At 61.6% G+C, this 17,114-nt stretch overlaps 1 protein-coding gene across 1 annotated transcript; it reads right to left on the bottom strand.

Moving 5' to 3' along the window:
* Positions 1-4: 4 nt before the first annotated feature.
* On the bottom strand, positions 5-16,773 carry KDM8 (lysine demethylase 8). The gene is made up of 8 exons (XM_062180218.1): positions 16,628-16,773; positions 11,737-12,238; positions 9,323-9,489; positions 8,131-8,263; positions 6,458-6,502; positions 2,111-2,260; positions 1,768-1,860; positions 5-1,681 (listed from the first exon to the last, which is right to left on the bottom strand). Exons 1-8 carry the CDS (start codon positions 16,681-16,683, stop codon positions 1,517-1,519), a joined length of 1,311 nt encoding a protein of 436 aa, XP_062036202.1. The 5' UTR covers positions 16,684-16,773; the 3' UTR covers positions 5-1,516.
* Between the last annotated feature and the right edge of the window lie 341 nt (positions 16,774-17,114).

Here is a 17,114-nt window from a genome sequence, read left to right as displayed (position 1 = left end):
AAAAGGTTTATTTATTTGAAAGGCCGAGTTAAGAGTGAGAGACAGATCTTCCATCTGCTGGCTCACTCCCTAAATGGCTAGAATGGCTGCGACTGGCCGCCTCACCCGGGTCTCCCACATGGGTGCAGGGGCCCAGGCACTTGGGCCGTCCTCCGCTGCTTTCTCAGGCACATTGGCAGGGAGCTGGATTGGAAGTGGAGCAGTTGGGGCTCAAATTAGCGCCCACATGGGATGCCGGCTGCCTGATAGGCCACGGCACCGGCCCCATCCACCCTTACTGCTGGCCTAGAAGCACCCGCAGCTGGAGCACCGTGGGCCATGCACATGTATACACTCACTGTGTACATTAGGAACTGCGTGTCACCTGACGTGACGTGGCGTCTTCTCAGGACAGAAACCTGCACTGCTCTGAAGGGCTGTTTGGCATGGAGCGGTTAGGGTGTCCCAGCTTTGCTGTCCCTGTCCCTGCTGCCCGGGCCACCCAGCGTTTCCTTAGGGCGGGTTCCCAGCAGGTAAGTGTGGGGCTCGCCCGGGTTCTGGTTTCTGGTAAGCTGACTACGCTCCCACCCCCAGCCTGAAGCAGATTGTGCACCCAGTAGGTATCTGTTTCAGTTCACCTTTCAGCACTGGTGAGTTGCGACTCTTAGCTTCGTGAAGCTTCCTCTGTATTTTAAAGTACATTTAGAATTTACCTTATTGCACATGGGGTTGGGGATGAACCATCCACTGGCTTACTCCCCAAACACCCAGGAGCCAGAACTCAATCCAGTCTCCCACTGGGGGGCAGGGACCCGACTACTGGAGCCGTCGCCACTGCCTCCCAGGGAGCCAGGATTGGAAGTGGAGCTGGGGCTTGAACCCGGGCACTCCGACAAGGGATGCGGGAGTCTGGAGCGGCGGCTTAATCGCGGCAAACACCTGCTCCCTGTTTCTTTGGGGCTTGGCTGGGATGAATTGCTCTCCCTCGCGGCCACCACGCGTGGTGAATGCAGTCACCGCCCAGACAGACAACCCCTAGGGACGGCCGCCCATTTATGCTTCTCCCAGAGGGGACCTTTTAATGGTGAAACAAAGTCCACAGAAAGCCTGAAGGTGGGGTCTCTGGGGGAGAGGGGGCGGAGGGGCGGCGTCCACGTGCAGAGCAGCTCTGGCCCTTTCCTCGAAACCTGTGCCCTCCATGGGCAGCTGGCCCTGCGGCAGCGAGGCTCACAGAGGCTCTCCCGTCACTCGGGGCGCCGTGCTCCGGACCAGGCCAGGAAGGACCCTCCCCGGGGCCCGCTGGCTGCGGAGGGAGATGGCATGGTGGTGGGGCCGCCAGGCTGAATCCTCGTCCTCGCCTCCCCCCACACACGCCCGCCACATGGCCCACCCCACACGGCGGCGGCTCTGGATGCCGGCAGCCTGGAGTGCCCTGGGTTCTCCCGGCCTTCCTCGGCCACGCCCGCCTCGCCCGGGGTGGCTCCATGCTCCCAGGGCAGCCTGTGGGTGCCGCAGACCCCGGCAGCTCCCCTGCCGGCTACGCCCACCAGAAGCTGACGGAGAAGCTCAGGTCAAGTGCCCGCACATAGTGCCAGTGCGTGGCGGGGATGAAGAGCATCTCGCCAGGCGACAGGATGCAGGCCAGCGAGGGGGCCTCGGCGAACCTGGGGAACCTCTCCAGGTCCGGGGTCTCCACGTCCACCTGGAGGAGGCACACAAAGTTGCTGGCTGGGGGCCGGGGCCAGGACAGGGGACCCAGCAGCAGCACCCCGGTCCCCGCGGGCCCACCTGGCTCGTGTTGTGAAGAAGGGGCGTCTCGTGAGGGTACAGGGCGTCCAAGTGCTGCGGCGAGTACAGCCGGAGGTACTTCCTCCCCAACACCTGCAGCACAGTGCCGCGTCAGCCGCGGGGGCCTGCGTCCCCCCATGCTCAGAGCCCCAGTGCGTGCCTTTCCTGCACAGACTCCCAGTCATGGTCCCCCGGGGCCTGGCAGGTGCCACTGGTGCAGGGGTAACGGCATGGGGCAGCCCCGCCTGGACAGGCCCCACCCTGTTTGCTGTCCACCTCCCTGTCTTGTGAGGAGCCTGTGGCCAAGACAGCCAGACCCCACGGGAGTGGGGTCGGCCCCCACCTGGACAAGGAAGTTCTGCTGGGGATCCTGGTGCAGCGGGGAGACGGTGCCCCGGGGCCCAAACCAGGCGTTGATGGTGATCTCGTCTTCCTCCCCGTCGCCCAGGCAGCAGTAGTCTGGGATACTGATGTCCTGCTTCAGCTCCGGGATCTGCGGGGGCCAGCGACAGGGATGGGGAGCAGGCCAGGGGTGCATCTGCCGGGGGTCCCCCACCCCACAGGGATGGGGAGCAGGCTGGGGGTGCACCTGTCTGGTGTCCCCCCAACCCACAGACAGGGACAGGGAGCAGGTCGGGGTGCTTCTGCTGGGGGTCCCCCCACCTACAGACGGATGGAGGTAGGCCAGGGATGCACCTTCCCAGGGTTCCCCCACCCCACAGATGGATGGGGGGCAAGCCGGGGACGCACCTGCCCAAAGTCCCCCCACCCCACAGACAGGGACGGGGAGCAGGCCGGGACCATACCTGCCCAGGGTCCCCCCACTCCACAGACAGGGACAGGGAGCAGGTCGGGGTGCACCTGCTGGGGTCCCCCCACCTACAGACAGGAATGGGGGTAGGCCGGGGACGCACCTGCCCAGGGTGCCCCCACCCCACAGATGGACAGGGGGCAGGCCGGGGGCGCACCTGCTGGGGGTCCTCCCACCCCACAGACAGGGACATAGAGCAGGCCGGGGACGCACCTGCCTGGGGTCCCCCACTCCACAGACAAGGATGGGGAGCAGGCCATGGGCACACAGGCCCGGGGCCCCCCCACCCCACAGTCAGGGATGGGGAGCAGGCTGGGAGCGCACCTGCCCGGGGTTCCCCACTCCACAGACAGGGATGGGAAGCAGGCCAGGGGCGCACCTGCCCGGGGTTCCCCACTCCACAGACAGGGATGGGAAGCAGGCCAGGGGCGTACCTGCCCGGGGTTCCCCACTCCACAGACAGGGATGGGAAGCAGGCCAGGGGCGCACCTGCCCGGGGTCCCCCCACTCCACAGACAGGGATGGGGAGCAGGCTGGGGGTGCACCTGCCTGGTGTCTCCCCAACCCACAGACAGGGACAGGGAGCAGGTCGGGGTGCACCTGCTGGGGTCCCCCCACCTACAGACAGGAATAGGGGTAGGCCGGGGATGCACCTGCCCGGGGTTCCCCCACTCCACAGACAGGGATGGGGAGCAGGCTGGGGGTGCACCTGCCTGGTGTCTCCCCAACCCACAGACAGGGACAGGGAGCAGGTCGGGGTGTACCTGCTGGGGTCCCCCCACCTACAGACAGGAATGGGGGTAGGCCGGGGACACACCTGCCCGGGGTGCCCCCACCCCACAGATGGACGGGGGGCAGGCCAGGGGCGCGCCTGCTGGGGGTCCTCCCACCCCACAGACAGGGACATAGAGCAGGCTGGGGATGCACCTGCCCGGGGTCCCTCTACCCCACATACAGGGATGGGGGTAGGCTGGGGGCGCACAGGCCCAGGGGTGCCCCGTACCAGGGACACTGGCAGACACACTGTACTAGGTAAGTGTATGAACAGACAGGAATTTAAAGGACTATTTAAAAACTGAATCTATGATTAGCAGGGGAGAGTTCATGCTTGTCTCCACGTGGTATGCATTCATATTCTTTGCCTTAAAAAAAAAAAGTCTGATACCAGAGCTTTACACTTTAAACCACTGCCCTGCCACTCCCCTGGGAGAGCTTTGGCCTGGCCTAGCCCTGGCTGGTGCAGCCCTCCGGGGAGTGAGCTGGTGGCTGGAGGATCTCGCCATGTCGATGAAGACAAAGAAACATGAAAAACTAACAAGGTCACGTCCACTGTTGCGCGCAGCCACCCACAGATGACGTGGAACCCACAGCGAGGGCAGGGGAAGCCCCGCCCGGTCTCGCCTCCCACAGAGTCCTCGGATTCCAGCAGGGCTTTGCGCTGAGCCATGCCGACGCCATCCCATCACAGGCTGCACCCGCCGAGGTGACCAGGGTGAGAGGGCGACCAGGGTGCAGACGATGGGTGCGGAGGGGCGTTCCAGCAGGAGTGCGTCATCAGGGAGCAGGTGAGCTGTGGCGGGGTGGGTTAGCTGTGGTGGGCTAGGTTACTATGGTAGGGCGGGTTAGTTATGGTAGAGCAGGTGAGCTGTGGCAGGGTGGGTTAGCTGTGGTGGGCTAGGTTACTATGGTAGGGTGGGTTAGTTATGGTAGAGCAGGTGAGCTGTGGCGGGGTGGGTTAGCTGTGGTGGGCTAGGTTACTATGGTAGGGTGGGTTAGTTATGGTGAGCAGGTGAGCTGTGGCGGGGTGGGTTAGCTGTGGTGGGCTAGGTTACTATGGTAGGTTAGTATGATAGGGTGGGTTAGTTATGGTGAGCAGGTGAGCTGTGGCAGGGTGGGTTAGCTGTGGTGGGCTAGGTTACTATGGTAGGTTAGTATGGTAGGGTGGGTTAGTTATGGTGAGCAGGTGAGCTGTGGCGGGGTGGGTTAGCTGTGGTTGGCTAGGTTACTATGGTAGGTTAGTATGGTAGGGTGGGTTAGTTATGGTGAGCAGGTGAGCTGTGGCGGGGTGGGTTAGCTGTGGTGGGCTAGGTTACTATGGTAGGGTGGGTTAGTTATGGTAGAACAGGTGAGCTGTGGCGGGGTGGGTTAGCTGTGGTGGGCTAGGTTACTATGGTAGGGTGGGTTAGTTATGGTAGAGCAGGTGAGCTGTGGCAGGGTGGGTTAGCTGTGGTTGGCTAGGTTACTATGGTAGGTTAGTATGGTAGGGTGGGTTAGTTATGGTAGAGCAGGTGAGCTGTGGCAGGGTGGGTTAGCTGTGGTGGGCTAGGTTACTATGGTAGGTTAGTATGGTAGGGTGGGTTAGTTATGGTGAGCAGGTGAGCTGTGGCAGGGTGGGTTAGCTGTGGTGGGCTAGGTTACTATGGTAGGTTAGTATGATAGGGTGGGTTAGTTATGGTGAGCAGGTGAGCTGTGGCAGGGTGGGTAGCTGTGGTGGGGGTAGTAAGCCTATGTTAGTTATGGTAGTGTGGGTTAGTTATTGTAGAATAGGTTAGCTGTGTCATGTGGGTTAGTTATGGTGGGTGGAATACTTATGGTGGGGTGGGTTAGTTATGCTGGGGTGGGATAGTTATGGTTACGTGTGGTGAAGGTGGGTTAGTTATGGTGTGGCAGGTTAGCTATGGCAAGGTGGGTTAGCTGTGGTGAGGTGGGTTAGTTAGGGTGGGGTGGATTAGCTGTGGTGGGGTGAGTTAGTTATTGTGAAGTAGGTTAGTCACGGCATAGTGAGTTGCTGTGGCGGGGTAGGTTAGCTGTGGTGGAGTTGGTTAGTTATAGTGGGGTGGGTTAGTTGCAGTAGGGGTGGATTAGCTGTGGTGGGGTGAGTTAGTTATTGTGAAGTAGGTTGGTCATGGCATAGTGAGTTGCTGTGGTGGGGTAGGTTAGCTGTGGTGGGGTTGGTTAGTTATAGCGGGGTGGGTTAGTTATGGTAGGGGTGGGTTAGTTATGATGGGGTGGGCTGATTATGGCAGGGTAGGTTAGCTATGGTGGGATGGGTTAGTTATGACAGGGTGGGTTGGTTATGGTGGGGTGGGTTAGCTGTGGTGGGATGGGTTAGTTATGGCGGAGTGGGTTAGCTATGGCGGGGTGGGTTGGTTATGGTGGGTGGGTTAGCTGTGGTGGGATGGGTTAGTTATGGTGGGATGGGTTAGCTGTGGTGGGGTGGGTTAGTTATGGTGGGTGGGTTAGCTGTGGTGGAATGGGTTAGTCATGGCAGTGTGGGTTGGTTATGATGGGGTGGGTTGGTTATGGCGGGTGGGTTAGCTGTGGGCTGCCGTGCCTGGTTCCTTATATAAAGGCTGTAGCTCGCGCTCTCCAGCTGGCCACATGGCCTTGGCTGTGATCGGCTGCAGGGCAGCGGGGAGCTTGGCTTGGACTTCCCAGCCTCCAGAGTGCGAGCCAAACAAGCGTCCACCTCTGGCCTTGGAGTTCTCTGCTTCCACCTTGGCTCCCGCCTGAGTCCCACCCCCTCCCAGGCCTTAGCAGGCTAGACCTGAGGGCCCAGCAGGTCAGCTAGGAGCACCCAGGCCCAGGAGACCCCTGCGATGGCAAAGGATAGGGTCTGGGACCCAGCCAGGAGCTCGGGGTCAGCTTAGAGCCTGGGCCCCTGCCTGGCTCCCTGGGGCCACCCGCCGGGAGCTCCACCTCCATGTCCCCAGCTTGGGGCCACTGTGAGTGGTCCTCTCACCCCCTGATGAGCTGCAGCCTCTCCCAGGCGGGGGGTGGGCGTGGGGTCCCAGACCCTGGGCCCAGTGGCGACAGCCCTGTGGGCGACACCAGAGCACTGTGTGCCCTGCCCGGGGAGGGGAGGAGTCTCAGACTCACCTGGTCAAAGAGCTGGTGCTGAGCGAGGTACCCGACGTCCCCGGCCTAGTCCACGGGAGGAAAGACCAAGTTCAGACAGGGGCTGTGCCCCGCCCGCCCCTGCCCCGGGGCTGTGGGACCAGCGCTGGGCTAGACCCAGTACTGCGAGATTTGGCTGTGTCACTCCACTCCGTGATGCGTCACGAGGATCCTCGGATCCACAGGCCCGCCTGTCCCATCCTTCCTGATGGCTGCGCGGTGCTTTATGAACAGGAGCCGTCAGTGTGAACCTGTTTCCCTCGGGGGGGACATCGGGCTGCTCTGCCACAGGCTGTGCACGGCTACACGGCTCCTTACGTCCGCGTTCGCCCAAAAGCAGACACCTGAGTCTCGGGGGTGTGGGTTTTACATTTCAGTAGCTTCTGCGGGGCCACCAGCCCCAAGTGAAATCACCGCGCTCCGCCTGCCCGCCCGGCCGTGAGCGCTCACTCTCCTGCACCTCCGCCCGCGCCGGCTACTGTCACCTTGCGACCGTTTCTGCCACTCAGTGGCGAAGACCGGTGCTTGGCACACCGTGTTCCCAGTGCGTGAGGGGCTCTGGGAAGGGAGCCCAGGGCTGCCATAGGGTCACAGGGGGTGGAGTGGATGGGACTCTCGCGGGGTCGAGCTCTGAGCCCTAAGTGTTGGAGCGGAGGAGAGCTGCCTCCGGCTTGGCATCTCTCTCCATCTTCACCCCCTGCCTGACGGCAAGGCCAGGCACTGGGCACGGCTCATGTCCAAATCCCCACGAGAGCCCTGTGAGGGGGCAGCGGCAGCCTGTGGCTCACCCCACCCAGCCCCCAGGTAACCGGAAGTCACGGTGCTGAGTCAGCAGCAGTGGCCACACAGGCTGGGTTCTACCCGGTGCTGCCCAGCCCAGGCCCTCCTCCTGCCCGCCGTGCACTGCCCCCCTTGGCTGTGCTCTCCACCCGAGGACTGGGCTGGTTCCCAGACACTCGGGCCGCACGTTCTATGCTCTCGGGACCTCAGAAGAGGGAGCCACCGCTACCCAGGATGCAACAGGAGACAATAGGAGGTCCCTCAGGAAGTGAGTGACCGTCCCCGGTTGGCAACTACAGAAGACAAACTCCAGTCCCTCCCGACCCCGCAACGTGCACGTGCATGTCCACGGCGGCGTTTTCCACAGTAAGCAAAGAGGGTGAACAGCCCGGCTGGCCAGCCGCAGACGAGCTCACACGCAAAACGCGCGGGACGGCCCCGGGCGCCACACCCACCGCAGGTGAGCCCTGGAAACACCCTGCTCCCTGCAGGCAGCCACACACGGCAACCCGCAGAGCCGGGCGAGCGCCAGAACCAGACATCAGAACGGGGCGGGGGGGGGGGGGCTGCCAGGGGCTGCAGGTGGGAGAGGGAACAGGAAGGGACTCTTCACGAGAGGGGGAGCTTTTGGGAGTGATGACACCGTTCTGGAATTCTGATGATGACTGCACAATCTAGGAGCGTGCTGACATCCACTGAATTAACAACAACAAAAGCCTGCAATGAGCCCTCACGTCTTGTCGGCGGGCAGCCCACCCTCCCGGCTCCGGCCAGCCTTCTGCCTCAGACTCCCGCGGACTGACGCCCCCCCCCCCCCCAAGACACACACAGCATGCAGGGTTCTCCCCCAGGGCGGGGCGGGGTGGACGCCATACCTCGTCCACGATGTACTTGCGGATGAAGTCCCCAACGGTCATGAGCGTCTGGGACCACTCCTCGTCCGTGTACCTGGACCCCACCTCCACTGGGACAGTACGGCAGCCGGCAATCTCCTGGATGTACTCCAAGCTATGGAAGCACGCGCGGGCTCGGCGTCAGCACTGGGCGTGGGGTCAGCGGCACCTCCACTCGGAGGTGGATGCCCACTGTCGTCCCCATGCCAGCACAGAGAGGGCAGTGACCTGCGGGGTCATACAGCTAATACTGTGTGGCTGTGACCCTGGATCTCTGGGCTGCTCCAGTCCCCGGGGCCACGAGCGTCCCTCTCTGCTAATCCTGTCACTCAGCTGGGACACTGAAGCAGGTGCCTTAACCGCTCTGAGCCCCTGCTCCCCACGGGGACAGGGCCTGTCCCAGGGGAACCAGGGAGAGTGAGACATGGTCAGACGTGACAAGCGCCTGTCCTGGTGCCCGGTCCCCAGTCCTGCCGGGTTGACAGCTCCCACAATACCTGCCCGTGAGTCTCAGTGGGTGCCGCTCTCTCCAAGGCTGACCCCCTGCGCTATCTTGGAGACAAAGGGTGTTCTCGGCACTGCCGCTGGACAGCAGAGTCCTCGGATGCTCAAGTGCCTTATATAAAAGGAAGCGGCATTGGCATATAACCTGCACACATCTTCACAGGGTCCAGGTTACCTCTAGGTGACTTCTAACCCGCAATGCAGTGCAATGCCGGGTCAACAGCTGGGTTATGCTCTCTAGAGCAGGGAACAATGGCTGGAGAAAGCAGAGGCCTCCCTCACAGCCTAGCTGTGTCTCCATGAGGCTGAATCTGTAGATACAAAGCCCCCTCCATGGGCCTGGGCAGAGAGCGAGCACAGGGGGGCTGGGAGCCCCACTGAGGGGCTGCAGGTGTCTGGGGTCTCCCCTGCTTCACCTGCGGGGGTCCCAGTCCCCCAGCTCCTACCCCTGCTGAAGCTCTGCTTGGGCACTGGTTTAGAAACTGCTTCGGGCCAGCAAAGCTGTGGAGGGGGAGACGCTGGCCGCCTCTGGGGCACCTGACTCTGAACTCCTGCTGAAACCCCACGATCGGTGCCAGGGGCTCCGCTGCCTTGGCTTGGAGGGGCAGGGTCTCAGGAGGCCCTGGGGACTGTGAGATGGGGGGCTCCTGGCCCTGTGGCCGCCACGCACCTCCACTTCTTCATGCAGGGCCAATGGTCCACCACGCCCTCCAAGACCACTGGCCTCCCGGGCAGCAGGAAGTGCTCCTTGAAGTGTTGGAGAGACGGGCGGTGCAGCCGGGGCACCGCGCTGTCCAGTGTCACCTCCGGAACCAGGACCGGGTCACTTCTGGCTCTCTACGTCGAAACAAGACAACAAACGGCACAAGCTGAGAGAGGCAGCATGTGAGGCACCCCCAGGCGCAGCGGGGACAGCCTGTGTGTCGTCCACAGCCCCAACTACAGAGGGCGCTAGCTGTTATTACAGCGACTGCACCGAGGCCTGCCTGTCCCCTGTCCTGTCCCCTCCCGTCTTCCAGGCACACCTGATCTGCCCACGGGCAGGAGCCGTTATGACCAAGGGGCAGCCCTAGCTCCCCTGCAAATTCTTCCTCGGCCATCTCCCCTTCCGCATCGGGGAACCTAAGCCAGTCCCTCCCTGTGCCCGAGTCTCCGTGCCGCTGGGAGTCTCCATTCCCGCCCTGGGAAGCACCCAGGCCCGCCGACCAGCACGTGTTGGCTCTCCTGCTCTCCACACTGTCACAGTCCTCTGAGATGGACGGGGAGCCGCCTTCCCCGGTCTCCCTCCCACTCCCCTGCCCAAGAGACGTCGTTCTCCAGCCACTCACCCCCAGGTGAGCCCCAGAGGCCAGGGCACATGCACAGCCCTGCGGCACCGGGACCCTGTGCAGCAAACGCCCTCTTCCGGGGGTCTGGGGATGCCCGGAGGCTGGGACCCTGGCCTGGGTCATGGGAAGGTGACTCCAGAGCCCACCACACAGCCCCACCCAGAGGCTACCCTGGGGGTGAGGCCTCCTCCATTTTCCCTTGGGACAGACGTGGCCGGGGGAAGAGACTGATACTCGTCCTGTAACCTGCATGTCTGCCCTGCCCTCTTAAAGGCCAACCACTGGGGCTGGTGTTGTGGCCCACAGGGTTAAGCTGCTGCCTGCAGCACCGGCATCCCATATGAGCGCTGGTTCAAGTCCTGGCTGCTCCACTTCCAAGTCAGCTCCTTGCTAATTGCGCCTGGGAAGGCAGTGGAAGACAGTCCGAGTCCTTGAGCCACTGCCACCCACATGGGAGACCCAGATGGAGCTCTGACTCCTGGCTTTGGCCTGGCCCAGCCCTGGCTGTGGCAGCCATCTGGGGAGTGAACCAGCAGATGCAAGATTTCTCCCTCTCTCTTTGTAACTCTGCCTTTCAAATAAATAAATTTTTACAATAAAATTTAAAAAGGGCAACCAACACGCCCTGTCCTTGGCCCCATGGTGCCCCTGGCAGGGTGGGATTATATAAACCTGCTTGCTCATCGGGATCCCTCATTTTTCTCCAAGCCCACGTGACACAGGACAGGTCTCTGCGTGTGTGCTGAGCAGCCGGCTTCCCTCAGGTGAAGACAGCATATGCTGCCGGCACCCAGAGCCCAGACCCCTCCTGTGTGTCGGGACAGCCCTTACAGAACCCAGGAGTCCACTCTGGGCTGTGCGACCACCTCCCTCCCTGCCCCGGGGCGGGGGTGTCCTCCTGTTCTGGCGACGCCCACCTGCATGTTCTGATACAGACATAACATTCCTTCCAGGGGTTCTAGAAACATTCAGAAAAGTGCCAGTGACACCCCCACAGCCCTGCTCCCCACTGCCCGGGACTCTGCCATTTTACAGCCAGGAACACCGAGACCCAGAGGAGGGACTGACTTGCTGGGGGTGGGAGGAGAGCCTGGGGTTGGCATGGGCCCGGGGTGAAGCCTGAGGGAGCCCCGCTCTGTGCCTGGAGGGCACTCGTGGGCAACCGCACCTGGGTGCAGGCGCTCCCAGATCGGGTCCCTCGTCTGGATTTTCCACTTTGCCACGGTGCAAAGGGACAGGTGTTTGGAGCTCTTCCTGGACTAGCGTCGGGCGGGGGTGGGAGGGGCAGGTCCATGCTCCCCCCGCTCTGGCAATGCTGTTGGGGTCGCCGGTCACCGTGCGACCTCGAGGGTGCGGTGTCGCTCAGCTGCGAGAGCAGGCAGCTGTACTCAATGCGCTTCCGACTCACGAGGGGTTCGCTGGCTGCAGCCTCATCGTAAGTCAAGGAGCCTCTGCACCCGTAGGGACACGTGTGTGGGGTGGGGGGTCCCATGAAGGGGAGTCAGTAGCACAGAGACCGGGGCAGCTGGAGAGGTGGCTGCGGCCCCCGCCCATGTGATCTCTTTGGGCCATTTCTTCCAGGAACCAAGGCTTCCACCCTTCCCCTCTCCTGAGCAAACACTGGTCGGCAGGCACCAGAAATAGATCGAACATCCCCCCTTTCAAATTCACTGGAGCCACCACCAGAGGCTGCACTGCTAGACCTCACCCAGGGGGAGAGACCCGGGGTGGGGCAGGGATGACCACGCCTGGGTACCTTCTCGCCGGGCTGCTCCTGGCAGGGGTCCTGGGCAGGCCTCTTTCCAGGAGGCAGGTGCTTCTGCAAGATGGCGGCCACTTTAATGAGGATGTCCCCAAAGATGGCCGCCCCCATCAGCAGGCCCATGTCGCAGACCCGCAGAGCCGCGGTCACAGTGGAGGCCTCCCGGGGGGCCTGGCACAGGCACAGGGCTTTCAGTAGGCAGCCGAAGGCGTAGACGCGCCGCCAGTCCTTGTCCACGTCCCGCCACGGCCCCGTGTTGAGCCGCTCCCAGGCGTAGTCCAGTAGCACCTCGCTGCTCTGCAGACACTCATCCCACCAGCCGCCGTGGAAGAGCTCGGCGGTCTGCCGCACCAGCATCACCACGCTCCTGTCCACCGCGTCGCCCAGCTCCAGCCTCAGCTCGTCCTGCGGTGGCAGCAGGGCCCTGAGGGCCTCCCAGAGGTGGCCTGATCCCGCCAGAGTATCTGTAGCACCCCCCGCTCCGGCAGATGCACGCCTGGGGAGGACCAAGCTAGGATTAGAGCCCAGGCACAAAGCCAGCCCACAACAACGCAGCACCTCCACGTCTCCTTGGGATCCTCTCTTTTCTTTTTTAGATAAAAGATTTACTTATTTATTTGAAAGGCAGAGTTACAGATTTACAGACAGACACAGATCTTCCATCTGCTGGTTCACTCCCCACTGATTGGCTGGGCCAGGCCAAAGCAGGAGTCCAGAACTCCTGTCTGGGTCTCCCACATGGACGCAGGGGCCCACCGACTTGTGTGCGCCACCCGTTGGTGGTGATTTGTCATAGCAGCAATAGAAAAAAAGAACAGGGCTGTTTCTAACCAATAGGACAAGGCAAAGGTGGTGATACTTTTTCTTTTCTGAGATTTATTTGTTTGTAAGGCAGAGTGACAGACAGAGGGGGAGAGGTGGAAAAGAGATCTTCCATGAGCTGGTCCACTCTCCAAATTCCTGCAACAGTCAGGTCAAAGCTAGGAGCCAGGACCTCCACGCTGATATTCCTCGTGAGTAGCAGGAACCCAAGTCCTTGGTCCGTCGTCCCCTGGCTGCCAGGCGCATTAGCAGGAAGCTGGACCAGTGCAGAGCGACCCACCGATACGCGATGCCGGCATCACACGGGGCAGCTTAACGCGCTGGGCCACTGCGCCGGCCCAGGGACGCCACTGCCAAGCCTGGGTTACAAAAGCCTAACTTGAACCTTGCGGGTACTCTCACTTCTGTCTTCCCGGCGTACAGGCACCCTTGGTTCACAGCATGGATCCCGTCCAGTTCACTTAGATGGGGCTGAGAGCCTCAGGGGCCTGGCGCTAACCTGCCTGGCTGGTTCCTATCTCCAGCCTCCTAGCAGGTGCATGGGTGCCTCCCGTTGGTCTCAGGAAGCCTTCTGGGAACATTTCACAGTCCAACAGACCAGCGTGGCCCTTATCCACTGGCCCGTACAACGCAGCATGGGGGACCCCTCAGCCGGCCCCCGGGGGTCCTCACGGCCCAATCAGAGTGTCTTATGGGGTTTTCAGAAGCAACACGGAGAAGCATCCGGAACACCTCTGAGGTCTCCCGTCTGGTCCTCTCACAGAGCCTGTAAAAGGCCTCCCCGAAGACCACGTTTTGTGGTAAAGGCGGCTGCTGCTGCGGCCACGTGTCCTGGCCTTGTGCACTGGTTTTGGGGGCCTTATGGGATGACCTCCCAGACGGTTCCAAATGGGCTGGAGACCCGCCTCCCGGGATGTAGATGGCAGACTTTGCAAACTGGCCTTCTAAGTTGGAGGAGCTCACAGCCTCCCACGGCTGCCTTGGGGGCTGATCTGTCACCCGAGTTCCCCAGGCGGCCTCTCGGCGGGTCTCCGCCAGCCAGCCCCTGCCCTGGGCAGCGGGGGGCCAGCCTCTGTAACTGCAGCGGCAGATCAGACCCCATGGGAGAGACTCCGTCTGCAGGTGGGCACCTCAGGCTGGCTGCTCGGCTTCCGAGGTCTGACTGCCTCTGCGTGGGCTGCCTGAGTGACCGGAAGCACTAGCCTCCCATGGGGCTGTGTGTCGGCAGCAGGAAGGGACCGGGCGCGCTGGCTGTCTCGGTCCCGCAGCTCCCACAGCCCTGGGCAGTTTGGCCGTTCAAACACTGCCATGTGGAACACACTGGGTGGCAGGAGTGTGCCGGAGTCTTCCAAAGTGGCGCTGTGACCCAGCTTAAACACGGGCTTCCCTGTAGCCTGCGGCCTGATGGCTGGGACAAATGGCGTTTGGTTTGGTTTTGCCCTCTTTTTCTTTAAGATTTATTTATCTGAAAGGCAGAATTACAGAGAGAGAGAGAGAAAGAGAGAGAGAGAGAGAGAGAGAGAAAATCAACCTTGATCTTCCATCCACTGGTTCACTTCCCAACTGGCCACGATGATTGGGGCTGGGCCAGGCCAAGCACTTGGGCCATCCTCCAGGGTTTTCCCAGGTGCATTAGCAGGGAGTGGACTGGAAACAGAGCTGCCAGGCTCGAACCAGAGCTCACACGGGACGCTGCTACGGCAGGCAGCAGTTTAATCCACCATGCCACAACACCGGCCCCTGGTTTGTTTTCCAAGCTGGCCTTCCAGGGTGTAGTGCCAGGAACATGATCTGTTTGTCCCGTCAATCAACCCTCCAGGCCGCAGGCTGTAGCGGGCGCCTGTCAGTCACGGGAGATGGCTTTTCAGGAGGAAGGAGCCTTGGTCTGGCCGGGTGCACCCCATTCCTGTTCATTTCCGGAAGCAGCAGCGTCCACGCAACCCACGCTGGGGCCGGCCCACAGTGGGAAGGCTGGGTGGAGGTACTGCATCAGGCAGTTTTCCATAGGAAGGGACCAGTAGCCTTGGGCCTGGCTTTGTCAATCAGCTTCCTGGAGCGCCTCACTGGATGGCTTTTTATAAGAGGCTATAAAAAACCAACAGCCTTCCAGAGGGGGTCTAAGACGGGGGGAGGCAGCCTTTCGGAGCAGAGCCAAAGGCTGGCGGCCTCCTGGGGCAGGTGCTGCAGACGGCAGGTTAACCTGCTACCTGGGACCCCGGATCCCATCCAGCTTCCCGCTAATGCACACCCTTGGGAGGCCGTGAGGACGGCTCAAGTGCTTGGGCCCCTGCCACCCACGGGGGAGACCAGAATGCGGCTCCTGGCTCCTGGCTTTGGCCTGCTCCAGACCTGGCTGTCATGGCCATTTGAGGACTGAACCAGCAGATGGACGATCTCTCTCTCTCCCTCCCTTGCTCCGCCTTTCAAATAAATAATCTTTAAAAAAAAAAAGTTTACCAGGAGCTGTACGGACAGCCTTCTAGCAGGGTTAACGGTATAAACTGTCATCCAAGCCAGGACACGACTAGCATTTATCCCGCAACAAAACGTGAGTTTATCCCTACGGTTCCCCAAGGCAAGGCCACTCGTAGAAGCCTGAGTGGCCTCATGGCCTCACTCTACAGAGGTCCACCTGAAAACACTGCTTGTTGGTTACAGAAGAAGCAGGTATGTGGGGGGGGAGGGGCGGGGGCGGGCAGGGACAGAGAAGCAGCCCCGGGGTCTGGCTGTGTCCCGGCTTTGGGGACTGAGCCTCCCAGCTCCCCAGGGCCTCATGAAACAGCGCAGTTATCAGCGCAAGCCTGGGTACAGCTGCATCAAACAGCAGATCTAAGGATTCAGCCCCTACAAGTTTATCCTGAAAACAGGGTCAGGAAGATTTTACCAGGGGCCGGCGCTGTGGCACAGGGGGTAAAGCCGCCGCCTGCGACACCAGCATCCCACGTGGGCGCCGGTTTGAATCCTGGCAGCTCCACTTCTGATCCAGCTCCCTGCCGATGCACCTGGGGAAGCACACAGGGTAACCCAAGTGCTTGGGCCCCTGCACCCACATGGGAGACCCAGATGGAGTTCCAGGCTCCTGGCCCAGCCCTGGCTGTTGTGGCCATTTGGGGAGTGAACCGGCAGGCAGAAGATCTTTCTCTGTCTCTCTCCTTCTCTGTAGCCCTGCCTTTCAAATAGATATTTTTTTAAAAAAAGCTTCTAGGAACTGACCTGTCGGGGTGATTCGGAAACCCACCCACCCACCAAGGGGTCCCCAGGCAAACAGGCCTGCGTTGCTTAGCGAACAGCCAAGTGGGCACCTCCCAGGGCCGACTGAAGCTGGCAGGATGAACCAGCCCCTCAGACCCACACCACGACACCCACAGGGTGTCGGGCTGTGCGCAGGCAACAGCCTCCCTGGGAGCACCACGTGGGCGCGGACGGTTCCAGTCCCAGCTGCTCCACTTCCGACCCAGCTCTCTGCTATGGCCTGGGAACGCAGCGGAAGATGGCCCAAGTCCGTGGGCCCCTGCACCCGCGTGGGAGACCCGGAAGAAGCTCCTGGCTCCTGGCTTCGGTCTGGCCCAGCTCCCATTTGGGAGTGAACCCGCGGATGGAAGTTCTCTCTCTGCCTCTAACTCTGCATTTCAATGAAATAAATCTCAAAAAAAAAAAAAAAAAAAAAGGGAGGGGCACAGGACTGCTCAGGCTCCTAAGGCGCCGGCGAAGCCCCTACACCTGTCTACCTCCCGGTGTCCAGATGGAATAAGCTGCCGAGACAGACCCGACACCAGCGCCAAGACTGAGACACTGCGCAGGCGTACTACAGCCGCAACGAGCCAACACCAAGAACTGCGCAGGCGCACGGCCACCGACCGAGGACTACAAAATGCCCTTAGAAGAGCAGCAGTACGCATGCGCGAGGAACCCCCCAGCGCATGCGCGGCCCCAGGCTCCAGGGCTTCCCAAAGCGCACGCGCGGGGGCCATGCTGTCCGTCGCTGAGCGCCCTCACAGGGCGTCTGCGGGATCCTTCCCCTCCCGGCCTGTGCTGTCCGCGCTCTCAAGCTTCTCAAACGAACCTCTCGTCCTTGGACGGTGCTCCCTCTTCCGCGGGGCTGGCGACGACTGGTTCCATCGGGGCCGAGCTCCTCGGCGCCTTCCTATGAGTAGTCAGGCTAGTACGAGGACTTCCGATCACTCAGCTCCTCCGATCACGCCAGGGCGCCTAGAGGAGCGCCGAGCGGTCGATGCCGAGGCCCCGCCCCGTCCAGTTTAGAAGGCGGGAGGCTGCAGGCGCGCGGGGTGGGGCTGGGACTTTCCCTTCGCTGTCGCGTTCCCACGGCTTTTCCTCTGCGGCGGGAACGGTTTCGTAGCCACCATTTCAGCTTCTACAGCGGAGATGATGAATTCTTCCCATTTTGCAGAGAAGTAAACTGAGGCTGAGTGAAATAAATAAGTGACCATCTGCCTGTACTCATGAAAAGCCACGGGCGCACGAGCAGGTGCGGCGCCCAGGGCGTGTGGGGTGAGAGCCACCTGGGTCTCAGCGCAGAGCAGCAGGCAAGG

Source organism: Lepus europaeus, chromosome 21, assembly GCF_033115175.1.
Source record: "Lepus europaeus isolate LE1 chromosome 21, mLepTim1.pri, whole genome shotgun sequence".
NCBI lineage: Eukaryota > Metazoa > Chordata > Mammalia > Lagomorpha > Leporidae > Lepus > Lepus europaeus.
The sequence above is the reverse complement of the archived record's forward strand: the minus strand, read 5'-3'. Positions and strand labels throughout refer to the sequence as shown.